At 40.0% G+C, this 21,767-nt stretch overlaps 1 protein-coding gene across 2 annotated transcripts in view; it reads left to right on the top strand.

Moving 5' to 3' along the window:
- ZNF277 (zinc finger protein 277) overlaps positions 1-12,138 on the top strand; it is a 115,987-nt gene extending 103,849 nt beyond the window's left edge. For both annotated transcript variants that reach the window (XM_060156829.1, XM_060156830.1), the window contains exons 8-12: positions 5,544-5,611; positions 7,816-7,912; positions 9,506-9,548; positions 10,563-10,737; positions 11,506-12,138. In XM_060156829.1, coding sequence (XP_060012812.1) covers positions 5,544-5,611; positions 7,816-7,912; positions 9,506-9,548; positions 10,563-10,737; positions 11,506-11,692 — 570 coding nt within the window. In that variant the 3' untranslated portion in view covers positions 11,693-12,138. The remainder of the gene's footprint in view (positions 1-5,543; positions 5,612-7,815; positions 7,913-9,505; positions 9,549-10,562; positions 10,738-11,505) is intronic.
- Positions 12,139-21,767: the final 9,629 nt, after the last annotated feature.

Here is a 21,767-nt window from a genome sequence, read left to right as displayed (position 1 = left end):
AAGGAAGTCAGAAAGAGAAAAACAAATATTGTATATTAATGCATATATGTGGAATCTAGAAAAATGGTACAGATGAACCAGTTTGCAGGGCAGAAATCGAGACACAGATGTAGAGAACAAACGTATGGACACCAAGGGGGGAAAGTGGCTGGAGGGTGGGGGTGTGATGAATTGGGCAATTGGGATTGACATGTATACACTGATGTGTATAAAATGGATAACCAATAAGAACCTGCAGTGTAAAAAAATAAATTAAATTTTAAATATTTTTTAAAAATTAAGGCTCAAAAAAAAGATGGGGAATTCTGGTTCTGACACTTTTCTAAAGCAAATGGAAATTGTTTTTTGCTCTGAAATTTGAATTTTAATCCGAACCCATTGGCCACGAAAAGCATAATTGATAATAATGAGCCATTTTATGTATTGGACAGAAACAAGCATATTCTGAATTATATTGGAAATCTCTGCTTTAGGATAGAATTTTTGCCTGTTCTAACTAATCCTTAGCATATTAAAAGAAAATTCCCCTTGAGAAACAAGTGGAATAAGGGTGTCTGAAGATTGGCTCTGAGAGGTCGCCATGGTTTGCTACACATGTTTTACAACTAGCTACAGGCAAAGGCACCCTTTGAGTCTTTCAGTCTTCTCTTGAAATCACTCAGTTGTTAATTCCTAGAGCAAACGCTGCTTCAGGGCCCAGCCCAATCCTACAGGGGGTGGACTTCAGTGTTAACTCTAAGAAATATTGAGCTACTGCCGAAAGCTGTGGAAGCAATTTAATAGCACTTCTGGGGCTCTTTTAAACTAATAGTCAAGAGCTTGGAGCTAGCAGAACATTGTGTATAGCTGGAGGTGTTTATCTTTTAGAGGAGACTTCAAAGAAACTGCTCACTCAAATTCTGCTGTCACTTTTAGAAAAGTTTGATACTTCATTCCCTGGGCATCAAGTAGTGTGACTGTGAAAACTGAAATTATCCGTTGGGACCAGCTGTCTCTAGATGAGTGTGCTAGATTGTACTGCCCACAGAGTGCCCAGATTTCATGTGGGATGAATCATGACTTGAGAGAAGTGCTTCAAGAGAATGTAAAGGCTTCAGTAACATATAAAATGAAAATTAAATCATTTTAGGGTAATATCGTTAGAAGTTTTTGGTTTGGTTTTAACTAGGAGCATTTGAGTACCTGATATGTGCCAGGTACTGTCTTTGGTATTTAAATTAAGTCTTTTACTCTTAACCACAGCCTTATGACACAGGTTTTGTCATTATCCTCATTTATAGATTAGGCAACTACAGCACAGAGAAGTTCAGTAATTTTCCCAGGGTCACATAGCTGGAGTTTTCTGCATCAGTTTCCTTCAATTTTTCCTCAGTTTTTACAATTGAAATAATAGTAGTACCTACCTCTTATACTTTGGATTGGGTTTTTTGGTCAATTAATGGTGATAAATTCATAATGATCTACACACACACACACACACACACACACACACACACACTTTTGCCTATTGTCTTTTACACCAAACTAGAAAGTGAAGCAAGGTCAAGGTAAAACTAATCAGCTCCTTAAGGGCTCTAACCCACAACCTTAGCCATCTTAGCTATATGCTTTCCCATTGAGGCCAACAATAAGATTTGTTTTTTCTTTTTTGCCCACGCTGCACAGGTTGCATGATCTTAGTTCCCCGACCAGGGATTGAACCCAGGGCCCCGGCAGTGGAAGTTCAGAGTCCTAACCACTGGACCACCAGGGAATTCCCATTTTGTTTTTTAAAAAGCTAAAAAAAAGAAAAAGAAAAGAAATGAGAGACATTCATTGTTTATTCCTCTGAGGGAAAAGGCTGACATAAGTATGTGGATGTGGGTAAAAGATTGAATTGTTGTGTTAGTAACTGGTGTCTGCACATCGATTTCTCACATCCTCTTCCCTTCAGAAGCAATTTCATTGGCTGCATACATTCTACAAATGTTTGAGTGACTTCTAGGTACCAAACACTGGTGGAACAGAAAGAAAAATATGACAGAACAGGTGGTTGATTTAAGCCACTACTTTCAAGGAATTTAGAGGTTGGTATGAGAACCAGACATGTAAACACATTAATTTCAGCACTTTGTAATGGTGTGTACAGAGTTAATGTTTCAACCTCTCCTGTAGCAGATCTATATAGTCGTTGAGTCATGCATCCACAGTGTCTCACCTCCAAGGAGAATTTTCAGACCAGCAGTAATGGAAGCATCCAGGATATTCCTGGCAAGATACGCTCTGAGAGTCATAAAAGGTGGGAGAGCCATAAAAGGTGTCCCGATCCCTGGTCGGGACAAGAGGCTGTTTTTGGTCTCTTCTCAGCTCAGCAAATTGATAAATTCCTTTTTCTTTCTTGGGTGAAATAATTTCCATGTTTAATTACTCGTATCAGTTTTTTAATATTAACAGACTTGCAAATAAGTATATTAAAGGTCTTTTGCATGGTCTAGATTATCTACTTAGAGTTCTTGCTTTATTTTCTCACAAACAGAAGGGTTCAGTGGAGAGTGGAGCAAGCTAAGGGGACGAGGTCCCAGGCAGTTTCACATTCAAATACCCCTGCCTCAGAGGGCAGCAGACTGCTTAACATCATCACTGAGGCTTCACCTACATATTCCTAAAGTGCTCACGTTTCAAGCCCTAAATTTTTCTAAAGGGAACTATTTTTACAGTGATACTATCATTTTGACTTAATTTTTTTTGATTTTTTAAATACACAAAGCCATTTGTAACAAAAGTAGGCTCTTAACCTGTTTTTCAGTTTTGTTATAGTTCTCTCTCCTGCAGTTATTAATATTTACATTTAAAACACTGTTTCTGTTTCTCGTGGATTTCTTGTGTAAGCACGTGTTAAGTTTTTTCCATGTTTTTTTGCACCCTGTCATTGATCATAAGCCAGCTGATGCAGAGGTTTGAGGAAGGAAGTGTTCTGAACATCTTTACTGGCATGCCTTCCAAACTTTGTTTTTCTTATATTCTTTTCTTTCCTAACATGATTCATTAGCAGGCACAGTGTCTTAATTAGAGACTAAATTCTTTTTCTCTTTGGGTCTTATTCCTGTAATAAGTCATATATTTAACTGTACCAAGGCAGAGCACTCTAGGAAAGTCTCAGCCGCTGTCGCATGCAAATCACTTGTTTCCTATTCTAATGAACACAGAGTTCCATTTTTCTCTCAAATGGTAAATGGTTAGTGCTGTATTGCCTAGATAAATCCCCGTGTTGTACTTAATACTGAGAAAACTGCAAAGTAATGCTTTGACACTGGAAGTTTGACAGTGAAAGATATTTTTCATCATTTGGGGCTCAAAACATTTATTGATAAGTAACATTTGCCTGTATTGTTGAGAATGATAGTACCCCAAATGGCCCATCAGGGTATTAGTCCAAGTCCAGAGAGACATAAAAGATTTAATTCATCACCAAAAATTCCATCTAACAAGGATCCTGTTGGCAATGGTGAGGCCATTCTTGATGTTCATAATGATGCTTAGACACTTCATGACTACTCTGGGAAGTACATTATAGAGTCCAAATTAACTATCTCTAATGACGTTATGGTAAATCTCTGCATGTCTGAGTTTATGCGTCATTTAGCTGATAGGTAATGACAGCTTCAAAACCTCTCATTAAGTTGATGAATGATAGCTTTTCTCTAAATCATAATGGCTCTTGTAGTTCTTTGTTTTTAGTTAAATGAATACCTTTTTAGAAAAAAACAAATGTTCATGAGGTGAATTCTGGTAATGTTTTTCCAAAAGAAGGATATCTGTATTATATTAGGTGAGGTTGGACTTGACAGTTGCCATAGTTTAACTGCTTGAAAAAGTGCCCACTAGTATTTCTACATCCTTCTTTAATGCACTGTCTGCTTTTGCATGGCATGGTGGGAAGATTGAGTGGAGAGAAAAGAAAGGACAAGAGAAAGAAAGAAAGGACTCAAGGGATAAAAGAGACATGGTTGGGCCAAAAGAAATCATTCCTTCTCATCACTACATAAAGTTTTGCTGAAACTATGACTAAATTTTCCAGACATAGCCCTAAAAGGGTGGAACTCCTCCATGAACTGTAAGAGATAAAAGGGATTTGAGTAGATATTTGAGTACCTACTATTACCTGGTACCATGTACCATGTGCTTTTTATACATTAACTATTTAACCACATTACGAAACCTTTTGAGGTAGGATCTAAATTGACATCATATTTTTTAGATGTTTTCAGTTAAAATTCAATTCAAAATATACTTCTAGTACCCACTGTGTGCCCGGCTCTGGAAATGTAACAATGAACAAAGGCCATGTCCAAACAGGCATTCTAGTGGAAAAGACAGAGAGCAAATAAGAAAACAAATAGATACACAAAATGATTTCAGGGTGTGATCAATGCTTTGAAGAAAAATAAAACATCCTAGAGGAATAAAAAGTAACTTGAAGGAGGGGTGTTTTAGACAGAGTAGTCAGAAAAAGAGGTAGTAGCGTTTAAGCAGAGACCAGGATGACGGAGCCATGTTAGGATATGTGAGGGAGCAGTGTTTCAGGCAGACGATGCGACAAGTACAGAAGTAGCTGGGTGGAAGTCAGCTTGCTGTGTTCAAGCAATAGCAAAAGAGCAGTCTGGCTGGAGCCAGCTGAGCAAGAGAAAAAGTGGTGGGACATAGTGATGGAGAGGGAGCCAGGGCAGAACATGGAGGCCTTATAAGCCATGGTAAGGCCTCTGAATTTTGTTCTGAGTGTGTGAGAAGCCCTGGGAGGGGTCATACAAACAGGGAGGTACCCTTTAGAAAGCTCACTGTGGCTGCTGTCTGGGAAATAGACTGTAGGGGACCTCAAATAGAAACGGAGTCCAGCTAGGAGGATGTTTCAGAGTCTCTGTCAAAAGATATTAGTGGGGTTTTGTTTGTTTGTTTGTTTTTTGCGGTACACAGGCCTCTCACTGTTGTGGCCTCTCCCGTTGCGGAGCACAGGCTCCGGACGCACAGGCTTAGCGGCCATGGCTCACGGGCCCAGCCGCTCCGCGACATGTGGGATCTTCCCGGACCGGGGCACGAACCCGTGTCCCCTGCATCAGCAGGCGGACTCTCAACCACTGCGCCACCAGGGAAGCCCATTAGTGGTTTTTTTTAAAAGATCCCCAAGAGATTCTTATGTGGATCTAGGGTTGAGAAATGCTGATTAACATTTAAGAGAAAAGAATTTCACTGAAAGCTTATTACTGCTTCTTCAAAAAGAAAAACATATGAAAATATTATTAAACATTTTTGCATATTTTTAAAATGTTTGATTTAGGATATATCCCAAATCCTAACCATTTAGGATATATCCTAAATCCTAAAATTTGATTATCATTTCTTATCCGTGAAATAACAGCTTTAATATATTCTGCTTGTATTATTTTAAAACCATTTGCGTTTGGGTTCTGTCTTGTTTTGTTTTTGAGTTCTGTGTCTACTTTCTCCTTTCGCCTCTTCCTCCTTCACCCCTCCTGTTTATCTCTAATCCTTCTGTTCTTCCTACAAAGGAACTTGGAAAATCCTGGGAAGAAGTTCAACTAGAAGATGATCGGGAGTTGCTAGATCATCAGGAAGAGTAAGACTTATTATTGATGCTACTTAATTACAGTGGTTTAAGAGAAGGAAAACAGTTCCTTAGTTTGATTTAAAATTACCATTCTGAAAAGACAGAGTAAAACGAAAGAGAACCCTCTCTCTAAGCCATGCATCATTTCATGTAATATAGTAAAAACTTGAATTCAAAATAACTTCTCATACCAGTCAGAATGGCCATCATCAAAAAGTCTGCAAATAATAAATGCTGGAGAAGGTGTGAAGAAAAGGGAACCCTCCTACAGTTTTGATGGGCATGTAACTTGGTGCAGCCACTGTGGAGAACAGTATAGAGGTTCCTTAAAAAACTAAAAATAGAGTTAGCATATGATCCAACGATCACCCTCCTGGGCATATATCTGGAAAAGACGAAAACTCTAATTTGAAAAGATAAATGGGACTTCCCTGGTGGTCCAGTGGTTAAGATTCCTGGTCGGGGAAGTTCCACGTGCCGTGAGGTGTGGCCAAAAACAAAACAGAAAAAGAAAGAAAAAGAAAAGATACATGCATCCCAATGTTCACAGCAGCGCTGTTTACAGTAGCCAAGACATGGAAGCAACCTAAATGTCCATGGACAGTTGAATGGAAAAACTGTTTGTGGTATACAAACAATGGAATATTACTCAGCCAAAAAAAAGAATGATATAATACCATTTGCAGCCATATAGATGGACCTAGAGATTATCGTACTAAGTAAAGTAAGTCAGACAGAAAAAGACAAATATCATATGATATCACTTGTATGTGGAATCTAATAAAATGATACAAATGAAAAAATAAATAAATAAATAAAATGATACAAATGAACTTACTTAGGAAACAGAAATAGACTCACAGACATAAAAAACAAATTTATGTTTACCAAAGGGGGAAGGGGGGGTAAATTAGGGGTTCAGCATTAACAGATACACAGTCCTATATATAAAATTGCTAAACAACAAGGCCGTACTGTATAACACAGGGAATTCTATTCAGTATCTTGTAATAACCTATAATGGAAAAGAATCTGATGAAGAATATATATGTATATAAATATATATGTATATAAAAGAATATGTATATATGTATGTATATAAAAAGATTTTATACATATGTATATAAAAAACTGAATCACTTTGCTGTATACCTGAAACTAACATTTTAAATCAACTATACTTCAATAAAAAATAATAATCATAATACCAAAATAACTTGGACATAAGAATCACTAAAGCACCTGTTATTCCAACTAAATAGGTGTTTTGCTACTAAAGCTATTCATTGAACGCACAGGTAGTATATAATTCAGAGAAAAATATATTCCAAAGTGCTTTGCTTATTAGTCCATTGGTCCCTAGACCTTAAAGTGATATGATCTTTGAACTCTCTCTCCATGCTGCTTGCCATTGGAGTAGTGAATATAACTCAATGGAGGTTAACCTTGTTCTGTGTTCATCCCGTTGATGACTAATGTAAAACAGTCACAGCTTCTTTGTTTGAAATTATAAGCTTGAGAAGTATTCTTTTCAACCTAAAAGGATTCCCTGTTATTCATTCTCTTTTTGTTCAAAGCTGTTCAGCCTTTTGTCTCTCCCAGGATTTTGGTTCTCCTGGTTTAGGAATGACAAAAAGTTGACAGTATCTCAAAAAATAAATGCAATGAGGGGAGAAAATGGTAAAAAGGGCCCTGTATGCCTTTTGATTTCTCTATTTGCCATCAAATTTAACACTTTGCCCCATTTAAAATGATCAGTATTTCCCACATGATAGATAAGGGTTTGCCTTTTTAAAATACGCCATTTATCATGCAGAAACACACTCCCAGCACTGCACCTCACAGCATGCGCACTTAGTGGTCATGGTTAATGAGAGAGAGCATACGTTTCCTGATATATCTTCTCTGCAAATTAAAGCTGGTTTTCTCAGAAAGACATTGCACTGATCTCGTAGTGAAATAGCTGCTCGGAGAGGCAAATGTAAGAAAATGGAGCAGCACCTGTTTGCTATTTATATTAATTCCATGGTGCTACTTTGAATTTCAAAAACTGTATCAAAAAGTCATAATATGATATGACAGTCTTTACAGAAATGTCAGAGTTGAAGAGAATGGCAGGGTTTCCTAGGGAGCAGAAAGTAATACCAAGTCACGTGCAGGACGCCCTCTTAATGAAGAGAATCTCCATGTTTGCTGTTTTCTTTCTAACACAGTGACTGGTCTGATTGGGAAGAACACCCTCTCTCTGCTGTCTGCCTATTTTGTGAAAAGCAAGCAGAAACAATTGAGAAATTATGTGTCCACATGGAGGTGAGACGCTTCTATTCATTTGAATTTTGTTTCGTTGTTCCAACAGGGAGAAGCTAATGATAACTGCAGCCTCATCATCTTACACCTTTAGTTTCTCAATTATTTTCCCCTTCCTAAAAGTGCTATAAGCAAAACAGAAGAGACAGGGCAGGTCCATGGAGGAGAACTAGAACTCAGGGCGGTTAAGTACAACTGACTGGACGTGGGTGAACTGTTAGTTTGGGATTTCACAGACCACTGATGCCATCCCACCTCTGAGATGCTTATGAGATAGTTCTGGCCTAGACTGTGGGATCTGCAACCACGATTAACAATACCCAGGATACGGACAGGTTCTGAGTCTTTTTCCAGTGCTTCCCATGCTGGTGAACAAGGAGAGCAGAAAGAGAAAAAGATGCCGTTTACAGAGCCCTTGGGGGAAATGGGGGTGGGGGAGCCATGGAGGTGGAGAGGGCACAGGGTGTGGTCTTGCAACTCCTTCAGTTAAAAGTATTTGGAGAGAAGAAATTTGAGGACATTTCCAGTTTGCGCTTTCCTTTCTGGAGGCCATCTTTATGTTATATTGGGAGTAGAGAGTTGAGTGTAATAGAAAAATATTACTGTATTATTCTGATGTCCCCTCCCTCCCCTCTCGCCACTCAGCTCTGTCATAGTGGAGCAGACTCTCCTTTTTCACCCATGTTCATTCCATTCTCATTCATAAAAACAAGGACAAGGTGTTCAAAAGGCTATGGGTATTTACTCAAGTGAAAACAGAGTCATTTTGTCTGAAACAGGTTGCCACTAGTATGTGTGTATAGTTTCCAGTGTTTAAATGTAACTCATAATATCCTAGTATCTTTGAATTGAAAGGAGCCTTGGTCCCCCTATCCTGTATAAGAATTCCCTTTGCAGTATCCTTGACTAGTGTCCTCAACCTCTGCTCAGTTACTTTCAGTGATAACATATCATGGAATTCTTAATTATCCTGACTGTGATACTACACTGAATACCTTCACGGGGAGTTAGACGGTCTTTATTCTCTGTGAGCTTATAAGTTGAAGCATTTACCCAGATGGGCGATTGCAGGGATGGAACAGAATAAAAATAAGTCTATGCATCGTGAAAATCAAGACATGTAATTTGTGGGAAGGTATGAGTGAAGAGAAACTTGCAGATTTAAACACTGTATTTGACAGCATAAAACGAAGAGCAGAATTTTTTAAATTACCTATCTGCTTGTGGAGCAAAAGACCTATATTCATAATTCTAGTCCAGACACACAGTACAGTAGGGCCACATCTTACCTAGCGACTGAGGACACTTCTGTCAGACTGCAGAATGCATACAGAGTAAATTTGTAAAGACTGGAGATACAAGCTGTGAACAATTAAATGTTTTAACTGATTGACATGACTTGTTTGGACTGTGCTTTATAAAGCAGTTGGATGTGGGGGGAAGCAGTTAGATTTCGAAGACTTCAAAAGCAGATGATGAACCGAGACTGAGTTTCTACAGTGTTCAAACTCCTGTGAATAAGCTGTCTGTTTATAACTTCAGCCTGAAAGATTAAATAATTTATATGCTCACAGATATATTCATTCCTTTTTTTAGGATACACATGAATTTGATCTCCTCAAAATAAAGTCAGAACTTGGTAAGTTTGATTCGGAAGTTGTTTTCCATGATGCTGCATTTTTTTATACACCATCCCGTAAACGATGCCTGCGTTGCACAGTTGTGATTGGAGAGTGCACAGCCAAAATGTGTCTCTCCACAGATGGTCTCAACAGAACTGCCTGAAACCGTGATTCACAACCATTTTGAACTATAATATTCACATATGGTTTTGATTTCATATAGTCTTTCTTCTTTTCTACATATATGATTGCTTCAAATAAAATACAGGTTAATGGTTAATATCATAATGTGGTGGGGACTAGTGGAAAAAACGTGGATTTTGAAGTCACACTAGAGTTCATATTCCAGCTCTAGCACTTACTGGCTGTGTGACATTGGGCCTCGGGTCAGCAGAATGTTACAGAGAGTGGATAAGAGTGTGTAAAACACCTACTGCGCTGCTTGGTAGTGTAGCTAGATTATTTATTATAGATGTACCCAATTGGATCACTATGATAGAAGGATTAGGGTCATGAAGACATAAAGTACTGACTTGCTAATGTATCCAAGACCATAAAAAGCTCACTTCCCACACCTCAACTCACCGACTACTTTCCTAGACTCTTGGACATGTTACTTTACTTTACCGCTCTTATAGGCATGTGTATATGTTATATATGTAATAGATTAATAGTCAAGAACATGGGCTGTGGAGCCAAAAGCCTGGTGTCAAATCCTGGCTCTACACCTACTGGCTGTGCAATTCTGGACAGTTTCCTAATGTATAATGTGGATACGGTAACACCACCTATATGATAGGGTATTGCGAGGATTAAACGCATTAATGCATGGAAAGTGATTAGAACAGTGCCTAGCACATAAACCCTATATAAGTATTGGCTGTTATTATTTGATATCTATTAATATGCTTTAAAACTGCACTGCCTCTTCAGGTTGGTTAATAAAGAGAAATGGTTCTTTTAAAAAATTATAAAAATGCAAAAATGGGTCTGACCAGTTGTCTGATGGTTCTATGTACTGTCATTTTCAGGACTGAACTTCTATGAGCAAGTGAAACTAGTCAATTTCATTCGGAGGCAAATTCACCAATGTAGATGTTATGGCTGCCATGAGAAGTTCAAGTCCAAAGCAGACTTAAGGACTCACATGGAGGAAGCTAAACATACTTCACTGCTTCCTGAAAGACAGACATGGGATCAACCACAGTGAGTACTGCTCAACGAGACATACATGTCTTTGCTCCTTCTCCATTATTTCATCCCTTTATTTAATTCCTCTTTAGAAAATCCCAGATTTATGAGAGGCAAGGTCAGCCCTGGATTGACCTGAGACCCTGTTCCTATAATTCTCATTCAGGTCGAAACCTTTAGATTTCAGAACTAACTACAAAGTGTGTCCAGAGAAGGAACCAGAGTAATAGACTTAAAATTCTTTAGATATTTTAATGTTTGATAATTTATAATGAAGGAAATATGATGATTAGGTTGGGGGTGGGGAAAAAAAAACCTCACAAGCAGAAGCAGTTGTTTTTATCAGATACAACTGATAAAAGGAGCAGTGTATGAAAGAGTAACTGTATTTGAACTTTGTTAACCTTAGGGAAGAACCGGGCCCTTTGAGTAGAAATGAGAGAGATGTCATCTTTAGCTTTATCGAGGAGGTATTATTTAATAGCTAGAGTTGCCTGATAGTGGAGTAGGCTGCCTTTTAAGATAGTGAGTGTCTTGTTATGGTAGATATCAAGCCAAGGCTGAATTGCCAACTACCAAGGATATAGTAAGACTGATGTCAGCCAGTAAAGGTCAAAGTAAAAGTAATTCAGGAGTTCTCTCCCTTACAGCCTTTGCAAAATGCAGTTGAAATTGTTGGCAAGAAACCTAGCAAAATTATAGTGATGTGTACATTCAGCTGCCTAGAAATTTTCTGGATAATATATAGTTTTGGTTATTCAGTATATCTGTGGTTGTTTTCAGGTATTATTTTCCAACCTATGAAAATGACACTCTGCTATGTACCCTGTCTGACAGTGAAAGTGACCTGACAGCTCAGGAACAAAATGGAAATATCGCCATCATTAGTGAAGATACATCTAAACTGCATGCTTTGAAACAAAGCAGTATTTTGAACCAGTTGCTACTACATGAGTCCTTGAAAAACTAGAAGAAACTGCCACATAAGCAATGTTTCATGTTTTCTCCAATGAGACAGATGCAAAAGAATACTTTAAATTTGAACATCAGCAAAGGATTAGTCTTTGGTAAAATTTTTTTTTTTTTTTTAATTGGCTGTCTTGGGTCTTCATTGCGGTGCACGGGCTTCTCATTGCAGTGGCTTCCCTTGTTGCAGAGCACAGGCTCTAGGCTCGCAGGCTTCAGTAGTTGTGGCTCGTGGGCTCTAGAGCGTGGGCTCAGTAGTTGTGGCACACAGTCCTAGTTGCTCTGCAGCAGGTGGGATTTTCCCGGACCAGGGATTGAACCCGTGTCACCTGCTTTGGCAGGCGGATTCTTAGCCGCTGCATCACCAGGGAAGTCCAAAATAAACTTTTAAAAAACTAATTTTTTTCCCAAAAGTAAAGTAGAAACTAAATAAAATGAAGACTTTTTGTATATGGGCTCTGAAGTTTTGTTATGTAATCATTGTAAATGATCTCATTTCATTAGACTCATATTTATCTATAATAAGGAAGACGTGCCAATCACAAAGAAGTGAAATGTTCAAATTATTTATAAACCTAATTTCAACCAGTAGTTTCAGTCTCTTCCCCACAGGCTTTCGTCATCCAGCAAGTCACAAAATTTGACAGACGTGTGCTTTCTGTACTACACTGGGTCAGCTCTGAATGTAGTGACCAAAAGAGGAGCCACAGAAGAGAGGAACAGTGGTCAAAGTCCTGGATGATGCACAAATCGGACACTATTTCGGAAAAATCAAAATCTGACTATGGTATTATTATTGCTTTCCACCTGGAGTTATTAAACTCCCTAGAAATGGACATCAAGCCAAATAACTTCACTTTCCCCTACAGTGTATATATGGCTAACAGATGAGTACTTTTTTAAAAACAACCACAATACCATTATGACATCTAACAAAATTAACAATAACTTCTTAATATCATATGTTTTCAGTTTTCCTTAGTTGTCCCAAAAATGTCTTTTTACAACATTACCAGTTACAGGACAAATATTGTATGCCTCCTGATAAGATGCAATGAGGAAGACAAAACATCCCTTTTCAGGGTTCTTCCCCAAAATGTATAATGTGAATATACTGAAGAAACATCAACTAAACCCAAGTGAGGGACAATCTACAAATAATTGGCCTTTACTCTTCAAAAAATCAAGGTCATGAAAAACAAAGACTGAAGTAACTGTACCAAATTAAAGAAGACTAGAGAGGTATCACATTGTGTAATCCTGGATTGGATCCCGGACCAAGAAAATATGGTTTTCTTCTGCTGTAAAAGATATTAGTGGGACAATTAGCAAAATTTGAGTAAGGTCTGTAGTAAATGTTATGGTATTCATATTAATTTCCAGATTCCAGCAATTGTACTGTAGTATGTGTAAGAATGTTCTTGTCTTTAGAAAATACACACTGAAGTTGTTAAGGGTAAAGGAGCACTTTGTTGGCAATAAAAAACTAATATGGGGAATTCCCTGGCCGTCCAGTGGTTAGGATTCTGGGCTTCCACTGCAAGGGCCCTGGCTTTTTTTTTTGGCTGCAGTGGATCTTTGTTGCTGTGCATGGGCTTTCTCTAGTTGTGGCGAGCGGAGGGCTACTCTTTGTTGTGGTGTGCAGGCTTCTCATTGTGGTGTCTACTCTTGTTGCAGAGCACGGGCTCTAGGCACGCAGGCTTCAGTAGTTGTGGCACGTGGGCTCAGTAGTTGTGGCTCACAGACTCTAGAGTGCAGGCTCAGTAGTTGTGGCGTATGGGCTTAGTTGCTCCACAGCATGGGAGATCTTCCCGGAGCAGGGCTCAAACCCGTGTCGCCTGGATTGGCAGGCAGATTCTTAACCACTGTGCCACCAGGGAAACCCAGGGGCCCGGCTTTGATCCCTGGTCAGGGAACTAAGATCCTGCATGCCATGCAGTGCAGCCCAAAAAAAAAAAAAGAAAACACACACACACACACACACACACACACACACACACACACACACACACACACACACACACACACACACAATATGGGTATGTATATAGAGAGAGAATGATAAAGTAGATGCAGTAAGATGTTAACATTTGGGGAAATCTAAGTGAAGGATATGTGGGAATTCTTTGTACTATGGCAACTTTTCTATAAGTAAAAATAGATTTTAAAAAACTTTTCAAGATGTCTTTTTACTTGGTTTGCTTAAATCAGGATTCTAGTGAGACACATACTTTGCATTTGGTTGGTGTGGTCCTTAAGGGTCTTATGTATAACAGTTTATGCTGTTAAACTCTTTCATTTTAACTGCCACTTACTTGTTAAAGAGATTAGGTCATCTTTCTCACTTTCTGAATTTGGATAGCATATCCTCTTTGTGTCATTTAACATGTTCCTCTATCACCAGTTTTTCCTGCAAACTGGTATATCTAGAAGCTCCATTAAAAATTTGTGTTCGGGCTTCCCTGGTGGCGCAGTGGTTGAGAGTCCACCTGCCAATGCAGGGGACATGGGTTCGTGCCCCAGTCCGGGAGGATCCCACATGCCGTGGAGCAGCTAGGCCCGTGAGCCATGGCCACTCAGCCTGCGCATCCGGAGCCTGTGCTGCACAACGGGAGAGGCCACAACAGTGAGAGGCCCGCATACCACAAAAAAAAAAAAAAAAATTTGTGTTCAAAAAAATTTTTACAAAAATAATTCGTAAGAGATGTGTGCTTTCTCCCACATCACATCAGGCACATGATATCTGATGTGCCACTTATAGAGATGTGACAATTGATCAGTGCGTTCATGTGCTGTCAGTCTGGTGCATCATTATAAAGTTCCCCATCAAACCATTTTAATATCCACTGGTTTATGTTATCTAGAATTTTTTTTAGGGCTTGCAAAATGGTGATCTTCTATGATTTCTTTACCAATGGGTACTTTACACAGCATGTGTACTAGAGAGCACTGGAGTCTGAAGTTCTAGTTTTCAACTGTTAATGCAAGCCTGTATAGGCAGTGCACCAAGACTAATCTTGAAGTCATGTGGTACAGCCTGTCCAGAATCTCAAGAGTAATCTCCCACCATGTGATCCACAATTGACTGGATTTGTAAATTATATGAGCTGTGGCCAACGCTTTAGAATCCAAGCCTCGAGCTGTGCAGACACCCATACAATTCTTTTCATTGAAAACCAGCAAACAATAAATAGGAGCCTTTATTTAATGAAAAACCTACCGTTGTTTTAAAACCAAAGATCAAGAAGGAAGTTAGTCCTGTGCCTAGAAACTTGTGTCTCTAGGAATCAGATTTGTTCAGAAAATCAAGGAATATCTGGGGTGTTTCTAGAATGTGCTTCAGTCTTAGAACAGGAGCAATGACAGGATGAGAACAAAATAAATGAAGAGTAATTAAGCTTGAGAAGGAGAAAGCGTTTTTGGAGATAAAGTTGAGATTTTAGAGAACAGATCCAACAGATATTAAAGGAAAAATGAAATTGAAAGACAAGATAAAAGGGACAGGATACTGTACTTGGAGTTTCATTCATTTAAGAGGTTTTTTTCTTAGGTTGGTAGATATTTGGGGGGGATCATCTGGAACATAAGGACAGAAATAATAACTTAGTTCCAAAGAAATTGAACAAGAGTATAAGCAAAGTCTCAGCAAACTGTACTGACTGTCCCAAAGGGAGCGCGGATACAGGCCACTACTGGCAAAGTGCTCTCTTAGAGCCACGCAGAGACTCCTTGGGAAGAACCACTGGTGGATTGCACCTTAAAGACTGGGACAGTGGTGCCAAGTGTACCTGAAAGTCTGGACCATTTGAGAGGGGAATAGCAGTCAAATGCAAGTAGACTGTTCGGGGGGTATTGAATGAGTGTCCAGATGTTGCTGTGATTGTAGGTAAGGACGTAAGTGCTGCCTGTGCCCAGAGTGGGCACACCTGAGAAATTCTGAGCATTAAGACTCTAAAGGAGGGCAGCAAGAAAGATGAAGCATAATAGAAGAGAGTGAGCAGGGCAGTGATAAATGGAATCCAACCCTGGATTGGCTGTCGGCCCAGTCAGAAAATACGTGCTGATTATCTCACTCAGAAAACTGAGAGTGCTCAAGATTTTTTTTGGACAGTAGTTGCCTTTGACAGACCGGAACCTAGTGACTCATCTCTCAGAACAGAAGACCCTGTTAGACAAAATCTAGATGAGAAAGGTAGCATTATCTGGGCCAGAAAGGAGAGAAAGTTTAAGAAAAAAAAAGAAGGAAGGAAGCATCAGATCCTACAAATACTGTTAGGCCTATATATGTTAGGGAAGGAAAGGGAATAACTTAAGAAATAAATTATACTGTGACAAACTCAGCTGCTCCTCCCAGAAAGGTGCAGAGGGAAATCGAGCCCTAGGACATATCCACTATTGCTGGAAAAGGCAGAGCCAAGAGAAATACTGCTGGAGGCTGGACCAGTCCAAAGCAGGAGAAGGTGGTGTGCTGAGGAGGGCTCTCCAGAAGTATGTGTCCTCACCAGTGCAATTAGTCTGGTAGTCCAGTTGCCCCCAGTATTTATATATGTCTTTAATAATAATAAGTTTAGTTGGGTATATGGCTGCCTAGAATGAAGACTGCATTTCTCAACCTCTCTGGTAGTTCAGGGTATAGGCTTGTTTTATTGGCACTTTACTGTATTGCATTTTTCAGATGCTGTGTTTTTTACAAACTGAAGGTTCATGGCAATCCAGCGTCAAGCAAGTTTATCCGCGCCGTTTCTCCACCAGCATTTGCTCACTTCGTGTCCCTCACGTTTTGGTAATTCTCACAGTATTTCAAACTTTTTCATTATTACTATATATGTTATGGTGATCTGTGATCATTGATCTTTGATGTTACTATTGTCATTGTTTTGGGGTGTCATGAGCACCCCAAACCAGCCCATCTCTCTCCCTCTCTTCAGCCCTCCCTATTCCCTAAAACACAGCAATATTGAACTTAGGCCAGTGAAGAGCCCTACAATGGCCTCTGAGTGTTCAAGTGAAAGGAAGAGTCACACATTTGTCGCTTTAAATCAAAAGGTAGAAATGATTAAGCTTAATGAGGAAGGCATGTTGGAAGGTGAGAGAGACCAAAAGCTAGACCTCTTATACCAAACAGTCAAGCTGTGACTGCAAAGGGATAGTTCTTCAAGGAAATTAAAAGTGCTAATCCAGTGAACACATGCATAATAAAGCAAAACAGCCTTATTGCTGATATGGAGAAAGTTTTAATGGTCCGGATAGAAGATCAAATAAGCCACAACATTCCTTTAAGCCAAAGCCTGATCCACAGCAAGGCCCTAACTCTTCCTTCAGGAAGCTGCAGGAGAAAAGTTTGAAGCTAGCAGAAGTTGGTTCATGAAGTTTAAGGAAAGAAGCCATCTTCATAACATAAAAGTACAAGGTGAAGCAGCAAGTGGTAATAGAGAAGCTGCAGCAAGTTATCCAGGAGATCTAGCTAAGATAATTTATGAAGGTGGCTATACCAAACAACAGATTTTCAATGTAGACAAAGCAGCCTTCTATTGGAAGAAGATGCCATCTAGGACTTTCATAGAAGTTAATGCCTGGCTTCAAAGCTCCAAAGGACAGGCCGACTCTCCTGTTAGGGCTTAATGCAGCAGGTGACTTTAAGTTGAAGCCATTGCTCATTTACCATTCCCAAAATTTTAGGGCCCTTAAGAATTATGCTAAGTCTGGGCTTCTCTGCTGGCTCAGTGGTTAAGAATCTGCCTGCCAATGCAGGGGACATGGGTTCGAGCCCTGGTCCGGGAAGATCGCACATGCCGTGGAGCAGCTGGACCCGTGAGCCACAACTCCTGAGCCCACGTGCCACAACTACTGAAACCCGCGCACCTAGGGCCTGTGCTCTGCAACAAGAGAAGCCACCTCAATGAGAAGCCCGCACACTGCAACGAAGAGTAGCCCCTGCTTGCCGCAACTAGCGAAAGCCCACATGCAGCAACAAAGACCCAATGCAGCCAAAAATAAATAAACTTATTTTAAAAAAAAAAATTATGCTAAGTCTACTCTGCCTGTGCTCTGTAAATGGAACAACAAAGCCTGGATGACAGCACATCTGTTTACAACATGGTTTACTGAGTATTTTAAGCCCACTGTTTAGATCTGCTCAGAAAAAAAGATTCCTTTCAAAATATTACTGTTGGGCTTCCCTGGTGGCACAGTGGTTGAGAGTCCGCCTGCTGATGCAGGGAATACGGGTTCATGCCCCGGTCCGGGAAGATCCCACATGCCGCAGAGCGGCTAGGCCTGTGAGCCATGGCCGCTGAGCCTGTGCATCCAGAGCCTGTGCTCCTCAACGGGAGAGGCCACGACAGTGAGAGGCCCGTGTACCGCAAATACATATATATATATATATATATATATATATATATATATATATAATTACTGTTTGTTGACAGTGCACCTGTTCACCCAATATCTCTGATGGAAATGTGCAATCAGATTAATGTTTTCATGCCTGCTAATACAACATCCATTCTGCAGCCCATGGATCAAAGAGTCATTTCAACTTTTAAGTCTTATTATTAAGAAATACACTTTCTAAGGCTATAGCAGTCATAGATGGTGATTCTAATAATGTATCTGGGCAAAGCCAATTGAAAACCTTCTGGAAAGGATTCAGCATTCTAGACACCACTAAGAATATTTGTGATTTACGGGAAGAGGTCAAAATATCAGCATTAACAGGAGACTGAAAGAAGTTGACTCCAGTCCTCAAGGATGAGTTTGAGGAGTTCGGGACTTCAGCGGAGGAAGTAACTGCAGATGTGGTGGAAATAGCAAGACAACTAGAACTAGAAGTGGAGCCTGAAGATGTGACTGAATTGCCACAATCTCATATAAACCTTGAATGGATGCAGAGTTACTTCTTAAGGATGAGCAATGAAAGTGGTTTCTTGAGATGGAGTCTACTCCCGGTGAAGATGCTGTGAAGATGGTTGAAATGACAACAAAGGATTTAGATTACATAAACTTAGTTGATAAAGCAGCAAGGTTGATAAAGGATTTAGAATATTACATAAACTTAGTTCATAAAGCAGCAGCAGGGTTTGAGAGGATTGACTCCAATTTTTTTTTAATAAATTTATTTATTTATTTATGGCTGCATTGGGCCTTGGTTGCTGCACGCAGGCTTTCTCTAATTGTGAGCAGGGACTGCCCTTCGTTGTGGTGCGTGGGCTTCTCATTGCGGTGGCTTCTCTTGGTGCGGAGCACGGGCTCTAGGCATGTGGGCTTCAGTAGTTGTGGCACATGGGCTCAGTAGTTGTGGCTTGCAGGCTCTAGAGCGCAGGCTCAGTAGTTGTGGTGCACGGGCTTAGTTGCTCCGCGACATGTGGGATCTTCCCAGACCAGGGCTCGAACCCAGCTCCCCTGCCTTGGCAGGCGGATTCTTAACCACTGCGCCACCAGGGAAGCCCCTGACTCCAATTTTGAAAGAAGTTCTGTGGATAAAATGCTGTCGAACAGCATGTGTGCTGCAGAGAAATCATTCACAAAAGGAAGAGTCAATCAATGAGTCAGACTTCATTGTTGTCTTATTTTAAGAAACTGCCATGGCCACCCCAGCCTTCAGCAGCCACCCTGACCAGGCAGCACCATCAACATCAAGGCAAGACCCTCCACCAGCAGAAAGATTACAGTTCACTGAAGGCTCAAATGATGGTTAGCATTTTTTAGCAATAAAGTGTTTTTTAATTAAGGTATGTACATTGTTTTTTTAGATATAACACTATTGCACACTTAATACACTACAGTATAGTGTAAGCATAACTTTTATATGCACTGGGAAATCAAAAAGTTTGTGTGACTTGCTTTGTTGAGATACTTGCCTTGTTGCAGTAGTCTGGAACCAAGCCTGCAGTATCTCCAAGGTATGCCTGAACTCGTGTGTCTTCTTTAAGAAACGACACAAGCACCATTTGCTTTACTTACATCCTTTCCTACCTTATTTCACTTAGGATGTAGATATTCTGCATATGAGACAATGAGGTCCAAGCCACGCGTGGTGGGGCAACAGTGTCAACGGAATCTGGATCCGTGACACTATGGAAGGGTACACCAGCACTGGAATGCTGACCTAGACATTTATGTGAGCAGAATAAACTTCAACCTTCCCCCTGTTATTTTGGGTTTTCTGTCATTCATATCCAAAACTAATCCTAACACACCTAGAGATTCAAGCTGCAGAAATGTCAACAACAGCTTTAGTTCAGGAATCTGCTGAGGATGTTTTCCAGCTGAAACAAATAAGGAAATGAAGGAGAAACTCACCTTGCATGGCAGGCTTCACATGCCCTAGCAATTCCACAACAAAAGGCAACAGCAGGGGCCACTGTGTCATTATTTAGAGCCCAGGTTCCATGGATCAGGGAATGTTGGAGACAGGGGGCTCAAAGGGGAAATGGAAGTTAAGAGGCATTTAATATTCAAGCTGGGAGAGGGACTTCCATGATGGCACAGTGGCTAAGACTCCGTGCTCCCTATGCAGGGGTCCGGGTTCAATCCCTGGTCAGGAAACTATGATCCCACAACTAAGAGTTCACATGCTGCAACTAAGGAGCCCTGGAGCCATAACTAAGACCCAGCATAAATAAATAAATTAATTTTTTTTAAAAAGGTTCAAGATGGGAGAGAAAGATCTCAAAACAGACTAATGACTGGGCTTGCCATCACTGCTATTTCTAAACTTTGCAAGAGTGTAAAAATCTTTTGGGGAAGAAAATTCTCATCTGCCCTCTTAGGTTCTCTGGCTGGGTCTGCAAAATAATCTGACAACAGACATATTAATATGAGAAAAGACATACAAATTTCTTTGATGTTAAAAGGTTTACATGATGTGGGGTCTTCCTAGAAAGAGAGAAAACTTACAAAGAAACAGCTAAACTTGGAGGCCTTTATAGCATTTGAACATAAGAGGTTACATTTAAAAAGAAGTGTCAAGACAAATGGAAAGGGCTTCGAGCTTCTAGGGGCAGCAAATTGTAGGAAGGCAAATATATGGGAAATTAATGGTAGATAAGGCCTAGTTGGTAAGGTTTGTTTGTGCAGACTCTCGCGGGGCCATCCTGTCTCCTGTATCACTGGAAGTTGTTACTCCCTTCCCACGGACAGTGGTGGGGTGGGGTGGCAGTGGGGAGACACCTTCACAAGGGGAATTTGTGATCTTACTTTCCAGAAGATAGGGAACAGCAGAGAGCTCATCCTGTGCCTGCTTTTTCTCAGTTGCCTTCAGCTCAAAATAATCCTTATGCCAGAGTGGCCTATATTGGGATGGTGTATTCTGACCTCCTACAGTCGCATATGTCACCCTGAGAGAAATACGTGTTGATTCTTCCCATAGGAATGATAAAACATGTTGCCGACGTTAACTTCTTGAGGGAGCTTCCTCCTGGTTGAGTTTGTTTACGGATCAAGGATTTCAGATAACTTACACCGCATCCTGGTGAAGCCCAAATCAAGATTTCACTGTCTGTTTTATGGAAAGTGCAAGGTTCTGGGAGCACCACTTTGTCTTGATAATTACTTGAAAATCTTGGTATTGGTTTTTTTTCTGTTGTTTAATTTTGTTGGTGTCGAGTACTTTGATGATACTCTTTAAAAAGTGAGGTGTAACAGAAATTTGGTGTTTAACTTCTGAGACTCTGAAAAAAAACCACACTAGTGGTTCTAGTGAGACCCTGTCCAGGCTGCTGAAAGAACCACAGTGCTCTTCAGGTATGAAGAACCCTTCTGGTTCAGAACGAGCAGAATCAGAAATTGGGAAGGATGAGTTTTAGACTTTAATGCCTTTTAACTTTAACTCAAGCAGACAAGAGAATCTAATCTTAGAACTTTAATTTTTCCCTGGGAAATTCACAATGGTAGAGGGGTTATTTTTAAATTGGGGACATCAGTATTTTACTGGAATGTTTTTTATTGAAGCATCTTTACAGTATCATATAATCTCTTTGCAGAACCTCTGATAGACTGTTCTAAACAACATGGTTAGATGTAATTTAGAATGAAAAGTGAACGGGGAGCTTTCAGCTGGAGTTCAGCGTGGCCTGTAA

Source organism: Lagenorhynchus albirostris, chromosome 8, assembly GCF_949774975.1.
Source record: "Lagenorhynchus albirostris chromosome 8, mLagAlb1.1, whole genome shotgun sequence".
In the NCBI taxonomy this organism is placed as follows: domain Eukaryota; kingdom Metazoa; phylum Chordata; class Mammalia; order Artiodactyla; family Delphinidae; genus Lagenorhynchus; species Lagenorhynchus albirostris.
The sequence above is the reverse complement of the archived record's forward strand: the minus strand, read 5'-3'. Positions and strand labels throughout refer to the sequence as shown.